Source organism: Sprattus sprattus, assembly GCF_963457725.1.
Source record: "Sprattus sprattus genome assembly, chromosome: 14".
NCBI lineage: Eukaryota > Metazoa > Chordata > Actinopteri > Clupeiformes > Clupeidae > Sprattus > Sprattus sprattus.
In genome coordinates, this window is record NC_137912.1 from 9,407,847 (window position 1) to 9,417,846 (window position 10,000).

The following is a 10,000-nucleotide window of genomic DNA, read 5'->3' on the forward strand; positions in this document are numbered from 1 at the left end:
GTCTTACCTTCGGCGGAGAGTCCCTGAACGTTCACTCCTCTGGCGTCCAGGAAGTTGAGGCAGGTGTCTACATTCTCGATCTGAGGGGGCAGACAGAAGACGACACCAAACAAAGAGATCAGTTCCTCCACTTAGTGAGCACAGGAAATAACTGAGCACATGGTCTCTCTCGTACACACACACACACACAAGGAGGCGGATAGACTCTTAAACACACACACGCAGTCGGCAAAGACTGACGCACGAATGCAAACAGCCACAGCCATCATTACAGAGTCAGGAGGGGATGGTGGATAGTTGGGGGGGGGGGTACTCTGTGGCGCGTCCACCCCACAATGCAGCCCATTGTCCCTAAGTGGCCGTCTAGGGTGACCCATGCTCGACCTCTAAGCCATCGGCGGTTACGTCCAACTCCACCCCACACACACACACACACACACACACAAAAACCCCTTGGTCCAGTGACACACTGACTGCTTCTGTGTGTCACACCTCCTCCTCCGCGGGCCCCGATAATGGCAGCCGAGGGCCCTGGCATGCGGCGGGCGCAGAGCTTGTGTTTGTGGTTCACTGGAGGCCCGTAACAGCCTGCCATGACCGCCGCCCACCCTGCCCGCCCATGGCACCACCACCGCCACCATCGCTGCCGCCACCGAAACTATGCAAATCCACCAGGGCCCTTGGCGCCCTTCCTGCCCTCAGGCCACAAAAGCTGGGCTTCAGTCCCTATACCATGGTGCACAATGGGCCTTTGGGGGCGAGGGCCCGGGACAGGCATTTACACACCACGGGCTCTTACAGTAGCCGCCCCCCAGTCAGTCAGGGTCAGTGAGATCTCTCTGTGCTGTATTGTGCGCTGGGGTGAGCGGCCCATGTAGAGAGCACCTTTGGCATGCAGCGTTGGGGGGGGGGGACATAAACGTGGGGGGTGGTTTTCGGGGGGGTTAGTGAATGGACTGGCTTTATGAGCTCCCGAGGGGAGTGTTGGTCACAGAGTGTTAACACACTGGTCCTTCTCTGGGCACAGGGGTTTCACTCTCTCGCCCGCTCGCTCACTCACTCACTCACTCACAGAGGAGTAGTAAAAAAAGTGGAGGGCTGGTGATTTTTATTGCCCCAGGAGCACTTCAGCACACGGTGTAGAAAGGGCACAGTGCCACACACACACACACACACAATCACACACACACACACATACACACACACACGCGCGCGTGCATACAGGCATACTGTACCTACATAGACACATGGACGCAAACATGCACACACAAACACTCACACAATTACATAAACACACACAAACACTCACACAATTACATAAACACACACAAACACTCACACAATTACATAAACACACACAAACACTCACACAATTACATAAACACACACAAACACTGGGTGAGTTTGTAGGGTGTCAAACTCCACTTAGGAGGAACATTATGTGATGTTTGGTAAACACCAACTTTAACCTCACACTGCCACTCTCTCCGACACACACACACACACACCCAAACACACACACAGACACATTCACACACAAACACACACATACAGACACACACACATACACACACACAGAGCACACTCTGACACAAACACACACACACACAGACACACACACACAAACACACACACACACACACACACACACAGACACACAATGTTTACAAAAGGCGATTTACAGCTCCAAGTCCAGCCTAGCGAGCTTCATCTGACCATACGCTGAGGCTATAGGATGGCAAGATAGACGGCTGTTTACACGGTCTGTGTAAACCTTTCTCAGACTGGGCTCTATCCATCTGCTCGCCGCTCCGCATAGGACGAGGGCAGGCTTCCTGTGCGGTTGGAAGCAGGGAGTCTGTGTGCTACGAGCACACATGTGCTACGAGGTTCATTTAGCCGAGCTGCTTGATTGTAGATCCTCGTAAAGACCAGGCAGCGCATGTGGCCATGCCAGACATGTGCGAGACGGTGCGCGGTGTGTGTGTGTGTGTGTGTGTGTGTGTGTGTGTGTGTGTGTGTGAGTGTGTGTGTGTGTGTGTGTTTGTGTCTGAGTGTCACGTAGGCCTGCACTACAAAGCGGTGATGAAAGCCCATAACTAACACGGATATGTGGAACCCAAGCAAAACTACCCCCCCGACACAAACTGTATATTCACTTAGTAACTAATAGGATAACACCGTTATGTTCATCCGTAGTGACCAAGCCAAATGTATGCACGCATACCACATACACTATACATACAAATGTAGGAATGTATACACTTACACACTCATACACACACTCTCTCTCTCTCTCTCTCTCTCTCTCTCTCTCTGTCAATCTCTCTCTCTCTGTTTGTACCTATGTCCCTCCCTTACACACAGACACAGCCACAGACACAGACAGAGACAGAGACAGAGACAGAGACAGAGACAGAGACAGAGACAGAGACAGAGACAGAGACAGAGACAGAGACAGAGACAGAGACAGAGACAGACAGACAGACAGACAGACAGACACACAGACACACAGACACACAGACACACACAGACACACACACACACACACACACACACACACACACACACACACACACACACACACACACACACACACACACACACAGGAGAGAGAAACTAATGCCTGATGTTCATCTGTGTTGGAGGGTGCCTTATAAACACAGATGAAATGCAATCAGCCCGACACGCATGGTATCACCTTTCTCTTCGCTACGGCTTAATGTTCCAATTAGGCCGTTAAAATTAACTAAAAATAAACCCCCTCCCAAAAAGAGAGACGCTGTTGTCGATTTTAAATATTTACAACATCTAATATCCGGCAGTGCTTTCTCGGGCGGGACACACATCTGTGCCATATGCCCACCGTATGAGGGGGATCAGAGGGGGGAGGCACGACATGTTTGACGGGTGACACAAGAAAGGGAGGTTGCCCCCACTTAATGGTGGGGTGGAGTGGGGTTAGGGGGGTTAAGGAGTATGTGCATGTGTGTGTGTGTGTGTATAACCACGTCTTTAGCTAAAATCCATAAATTTCATCAGAAACGCCAGGGCATTGCATGGCTTTCAAATAAAGCGTCAGCCATTAGGAGATCGTTCTGTTTATTTTCGCTCTCGGCTAACAGGGCCGTGGTGGTGACGTACACAAACAGAGCGGTGATTAAACATGCTAATGGCTTGTGGTGTACTGTAGGAGGTTTTTATTTCTCGCTGTCAATTGTGTGGGACTTTAACAAGCTGACGGAGAACTCGGATCGTCTATTTTTCCGACACAAACAGACTCTTTTCCGAACCCTCAGATACACTATTTCAAGTAATTAAAGAATGAAAGCATTTGGAACGAGCCACGTTTAAAAAAAAGACAGACACATTCTCTCCCCTACATCTGGTGCACTTCTGCAGGATAACAGACACACTCACACGGCAAAGCGATGAGCTGTTAAAATGGATTCCATTTATTTCGGCAATGAAGTCGTTAAAGTTTACAGTCATGTGAGTGATAATCATCGTAAAACAAACCATATTTAATCTCCGAGCCACACTTATCAGAGCTCTGACCTAGTGCTTTGTAAATGTTTGCCTGTGTGGGCTCCAAATCCACGGTCGAGAGGGAGCGTCTCCAGGGCTATCAAATAACCATGATGCGAAACACTGCTCTTGGGAAACACAACCGCCAACTCAACGTGCACTCTTGGTTTTACTTGCTTAGCTCAAGAGCATTCAAAAAATGTCATAAATGTGGTTTAAAGATAAATAACTGCCAACACCACACAGGAACAGTAGCCAACTCGAAGCATTCCTATTATCATTGTCAGCTGGTGAGTGCTGTTAAAGAAACACTGCGCCTATATCTGGAGCAGGCTGTATTGATATGTAAAAGAGACTGGAACTCAATACTCAATCTCTGATGTAAATCTATTGACCAAGAGCACTGTTTCTAAGGCAAGAGATGCCTTAGTCTTCACCATTTCCTAACAAAAGAAACTTTGAGAGCACTGAGCCACCACGGAGCCTCTTTGACCACTGCTTCTAAATTCAGAAACACCATTTCTTTTGCAGCTAAAAAAAAAGGGGGTCTGACAGGCCGAGGAGGAATAGTGACCGAACTCCAAAGTCAGGGTACGGGGAACGGGAGAATGATCGCTGGCTCTTCTTCTTTCCCCAAACGAGTTGGCGAGACGACAACAACGACCTCATGAATTGGGTCACACATCCCTGGCCTATAAATTCCTGTGGCCTCTAATGTCTCATTAGCAACCCAAATCATTTACACCCAAGCCCCCTCCCCGGTATCGGCATGGTGACAGCCGGCCTGACTTAATCACCCTAGGCCTGCCCGGGCACTGGCTGGATGTTTGCCTGGCATGGAGGTGGCCTTTGAAGTGCCCCTTCGCTTAGCGTTTCTGGACGCTTCCTCATCGTATTAACAGGGGGCAGGTGAAAAAGGGGTGGAGAGAGACTGGGACTGGAAGTGTGTGTGTTGGTATGTGTGTGTGTGTGTGTGTGTGTGTGTGTGTGTGTGTGTGTGTGTGTGTGTGTGTGTGTGTGTGTGTGTGTGTGTGTGTGTGTGTGTGTGTGTGTGTGTGTGTGTGTGTGTGTGCGTGTGTGTGTGTGTATGTGTGTGTGTGTGTGTGGGGGGGGTGTCAGGGGAAGTGTGTGTGTTGGTATGTGTGTGTGCATGTTGTGGGAGTGTGTAATGTGTGTGGAGGTGCTGTTATGTATGTGATGTGTGTGTATGTGTGTGTGGGGTGTCAGGGGAAGAGTGTGTGTTGGTATGTGTGTGTGTGTTGTGGTGTGTACTGCGTGTGGAGGAGTTGTAATGTATGTGATGTATGTGTATGTGTGTGTGGGGTGTCAGGGGAAGAGTGTGTGTTGGTATGTGTGTGTGTGTGTGTGGTGGTGCTGGTGTAGGTGTGTAATGTGTGTGGATGAGTTGGAATGTATGTGATGTATGTGTATGTGGGTGGGTGGGTGTGGGTGGGTGTATGTGTGTGTGTGTGTGTGTGTGTGTGTGTGTGTGTATGTGTGTGTGTGTGTGTGTGTGTGTGTGTGTGTGTGTGTGTGTGTGTGTGTATGTGTGTGTGTGGGTGGGTGGGTGTCAGGGGAACCGAGACAAAGAGACGAGGGAGTTGGGTGGAAGGACAGTGGCATTCTAACAACCTTGGGAGAATGCAGTAATGGCTGAAACGATGGCGGCACAGGAGAGAGTACAGGTTAACTTGTCCTCTATGGGATTAATGGTTGGAGGTGTGCTTCACTAGCTGGTGTACCCCTGTGGCACATGTTGGTGAAGTTAAAAAAAAACAATGGACTAATGAAAAGGCGGTTGCAATGTTACGCCTTTTTTTGAGAAGCAAATGGGCCAACCTTGTCCTGCAACAAATTGCATTTTTGACGGAGAGAATAAGCGATCTTGAACAAGGGATGAGACTGGCCTGGGGCCCTAATGCTCTGGTTAGTACAATAGCCTCCGTGGCCTGAGTGCTGGATTTGTGCTGTAAGTTAATTACTGCAGTCTATTGTGCTGTCAGTGGTTCCTCTATGCCTTTCCCATTTCCTCTCACAAAGACCAGAGCAAAGGGTCTGTCGGCACTGTAAGCCTACTGTGCTATACGGCAGCAGAGAGGGCCTCACTCTTCCTCTCGCTCCTTTGTCTCCCAATGGACAGAGCCCTGTCATCATCACCATCATCATCATCAGTTCTGTCTCGGCCGTATGCTGCCATGACCGCCTTCCCACCTCTCCTCAACTACCGATTTTTCAGCATCTCAGCATAAAAGATGCCCCTTTTTTCTCTCTCCCTCTCCCTCTCCCTCTCTCCCTCTCTCTCTGTCTGTTTATCTCTCTCTCTTGCTCTCTCTCTCTCTCTCTCTCTCCACTCGATGCTGAAAGTCTATTCATCTCCAGCTCAGCGTCCTGGCAGCCATGTCTGGGGAGCGGGTCCATCATTCTCATCTTACCCGGGAGCAGGCGGATCCTTGACAGGGGGCATGAATAACACCCAGCGTCCCACTCAGCTCCAATGCTCCAGCCGGTATCGAAGGGGAGGGAGCCTTGCTCACAACACAGAGGGGAGGGGGTGGGTGAGGTTGACACGAGCTGATATCAAACTCCCACCGCCAACAAAACGCACTGATGAAACCCGATGTAAGGGCTTGCATTCATATTTAATGACTTGTCATGCTCTAAATGGGAGAGCTATATGATTCAGATGTGCCTATTGATTCTAAAAAGTCAAGCCTTTTCCACACCACACCGTGTATCAACCCAGCAAAAAAGGTCTAGATGCCTGTTTGTGTTTCAGACGCTGTCGTGCTTTTATACTGTGGAACGGTGGATATTGCTAGAACAAAAGAAAAATATACAGAATAAACCCTGTTATTTCTTCAGCTTATTCCCAGAGCTTCCTCTATCCTCTACTGTGGTTTCTTTAGGCTGCTTCTCACTGTGTACATTTCTTATTTGAAGTCTGGGGTAATGGCTTTTGAAGTATGCTTCTCATTCAAGCAGGGTTGGCTTGTTAATGTCTTTTTTTTTTTTTTTTTTTTTGTGGTACAGTGTCACACAAACTTCAAGTAAAGAAACACTGAAAACCACCTAGAAGTCTAAGGTCAACGAGTTTGGTGACTGGATCCATTAGTGCTAGTTTAACTCACCTTCCTTCCCAAGACCCCGGGGAGCTTTGCAAAGAGAAAAAAACAACCCTCTCTATTCATCCAAATCAACCGTCCCAGCTGTATGCAAGAGTCAATTGTTTGTGACAAGCTCCGGCTAAAGTACTGGCCCGTCACTGTCCGATAGACGGAGACACAGGGGTCCCACCGGGTCAAACGCCAGTCCGGGAAGGCTGGTTCACGTTAATGCTGGGGTCTAAAGTTTGGAATTTCTCGCATGCTCTCATGAAAAGACCTGGGTTTTCATCTAGTTTGCAACAAGAGAGACTGGAGAAGAGAAAAAAAAGAGGGAGGGGGGGAAATACAAAGGCAAGGAAAAGTGTTTCCTCACATGAAAGTGAAAAAAAGGACGTAAACAGCACAGGAGACAACAGACAACAAAATACTGCAGTGTTGAGGTTCTTCTGCACTTCCCCCCAAGCATGTGTGTGTGTGTGGGTGTGTGTGTGTGTGTTTGTGTGTGTGAGTGAGTGAGATATAGGGAGACATAGAGAGAGACAGAGAGAGAGAGAGAGAGAGAGAGAGAGAGAGAGAGAGACGGAGAGAGAGAGAGAGAGGGAGGCAGAGGCCAAAGTTGTGAAGAAGAGAGATCAAAGGTGAGCAGTCCCTCAGAGCACCTTTTTAACAACTGCACTGCAACTGCAACTGCAACTCTTCCAGTGGGAAAGAGAGCCCAGCAACACACACTCTCATAGCGAAGGGATTAAACGCACACACACGGGGCACAACCACATGGCACACAGGCCCATGGGTGTTTCGCCCACAGCGGATAAGAGTGAACAAAAGGACGAAAAAGGGAGAAAAAAAAAAGAGTCCATAAAGTGCAAACACGTGAGTGTCACAGCCTGGACGGGGGCGGGGGGGACAGAGAGAGAGAGAGAGAGAGAGAGAGAGCTGGAGGACTAACCGCCGTCGTCCACCTGCTTCCCCTCCGCTGACGAGCTGACCCTAACCACCCCCAGCAACATTTTAAAAGGACCGCACGGAGACTCTGAGCCCGGTTATGTGTCCGGTCGGTCGCCTGTCCGTCCAGTGGGCTGGTCAGTCACAGGAGGGAGGGGGAAAAAAAAAATCCTGTGGCTGGACGCTTGCCAGATCTGCAAATCATCTGGACAGGGCTGACAGGCCACAGAGGGATATCAAACGAGCAACCTGGCGTGGTATAATGAGCAGATGCTGCCCGGTCTGGACACAGAGGGGCACTGCTACTGCCAGGGATGCATAATGGGCACAGTATCTGTTCCTATATCTGGATGTGTGGACTCACAGGGAGAGAGAGAGCGAGAGAGAGAGAGAGAGAGAGAGAGAGAGAGAGAGAGAGTGATTTGAGACATGGAGAGAGGATGAGCCAGATGGGAAAACAGTAGCCCAGAGGATGGACACAACAATAGCAACTGCGAGAGATCAAGTTGAAGAAAAAGCAACCAAAAGAGAGACCCAGCTCCAGAACAACAGGCGTGCTCCGCCGTGTTAAGCAGGCAGCCGTGCAGCCGTGCGGGCAGGATGCAGGAGCTGATGTGTGGAGTGCGCGAAGAGTGGGCGCGGAGCCCTCATCCGTCAGCCTCGTCCCGCCGCCAACAGATGGGCCCCAGATGATGTGCTCTGGTTTACGGGCCCTAACGAACACTTAAATCCATTAGGGGCTCCCCCGCGCTGAGCACCGCCACCGCCGCCCCGGCACTCAGCCACCCGCCAGACGGGGAGTTTCAACCTCATGGCCACGATCTGGGGGACACCATACACCGCCAGCCCCAGAGAGTCAGACAGTCCGCTTTACGTTTACTTTGAGGCAGTGGACTTTGCTGTGAGCGTCTCAACACCCTGCTGTCAGCTATCTGCTGGGCTAGAGCGGGGTTAGTAGGTCTGCCTGGAGATGTAAGAGGTGCGCGCCCGGACAAGGAGCAGGGTGGAGGGGAGCAGGGTGGAGAGGAGCAGGGTGGAGAGGAGAGGGGTGGAGGGGAGCAGGGTGGAGAGGAGAGGGGTGGAGAGGAGCAGGGTGGTGAGGAGAGGGGTGGAGAGGAGAGGGGTGGAGAGGAGAGGAGCAGGGTGGAGAGGAGAGGGGTGGAGAGGAGAGGGGTGGAGAGGAGCAGGGTGGAGAGGAGAGGGGTGGAGAGGAGAGGAGCAGGGTGGAGAGGAGAGGAGCAGGGTGGAGAGGAGCAGGGTGGAGAGGAGAGGAGCAGGGTGGAGAGGAGCAGGGTGGAGAGGAGAGGGGTGGAGAGGAGAGGGGTGGAGAGGAGCAGAGTGGAGAGGAGCGGGTGGAGAGGAGAGAGGTGGAGAGGAGAGGAATGGAGCACAGCTGAGCGCTCGTCTTGCTAGAGTCGACTTGTTTTGAAGTGCTGTGTGGTTTACTAACAGTATTTCAGCATCATTAGATAGATCATAGATGTTCAGGGTTCATTTTGTATTCTGTTGAACTAAAAGCTTTAATAGTACTAATTCCCTGCCTTGCGTGTATGTGGGTGTTGTGTGTGTGTGTGGTGTGTGTGTGTGTGTGGTGTGTGTGTGTGTGTGTGTGTGTGTGTGTGTGTGTGTGTGTGTGTGTGTGTGTGGGTGTGTGTGTGTGTGTGTGTGTGTGTGCGGTGTGTGTGTGTGTGTGTGTGTGTGTGTGTGTGTGTGTGTGTGTGTGTGTGTGTGTGTGTGTGTGTGTGTGTGTGTGCATGCTTGTGCCCACGCCAGAATGCTTGTGAGTCTGCATCTGTTTGTTTGTTTGTGCGTGCATGTTTCCCCTTTTCTCTCTAACACTTGCAAAAGGCTGCTTTTGTTCTTAGGGCATAATCACTCCGCACATCCCATTCCTGTGTGATGAAGACTCTCAACACAACACACACATACACACACACACACACACACACACACACACACACACAGCCAGGCTCTTCCGTCAGCACCCATCGCCCTGAACAATGGCAGACGAACACGCACACACGCACACACACAAACACACACACACACACACACAACTGAAGGCTCGTCCGTCGAACGCACAACTGCAGGAGGCGGCAGTGCTGCTCCCAAACCACGGAAAACCCAACAGATGTTTGGGACATCAGTCCGCGGACGGAGAGAGAGATGTTGACACGCACTGGCAAGAAAAGAGTGAAATCCTGTGAATGTTTATATAATCCACGGAACGTCATCCACTTCAGAGCGTCCTCTGAAGCATCAGGTCACCCATCTACACCAGAGACGGCAGATCGATGGTGTCAGCTCAGATGGGTGGTTCACTGATGTCTTCCTAAGGACAGTTGAGTGTGTGTGTGTGTGTGTGTGTGTGTGTGTGTGTGTGTGTGTGTGTGTGTGTGTGTGTGTGTGTGTGTGTGTGTGTG

General features: G+C 50.7%; 1 protein-coding gene across 1 annotated transcript in view; it reads right to left on the bottom strand.

Annotated features, from left to right (window-relative positions):
* The window catches only part of nav3 (neuron navigator 3), a gene marked incomplete at its 5' end in the record, with an annotated part of 122,979 nt that overhangs the window by 107,041 nt on the left and 5,938 nt on the right, over positions 1 to 10,000 (bottom strand). Inside the window, one exon of the mRNA XM_080851375.1 lies at positions 8 to 80. Coding sequence (XP_080707501.1) covers positions 8 to 80 — 73 coding nt within the window. The remainder of the gene's footprint in view (positions 1 to 7; positions 81 to 10,000) is intronic.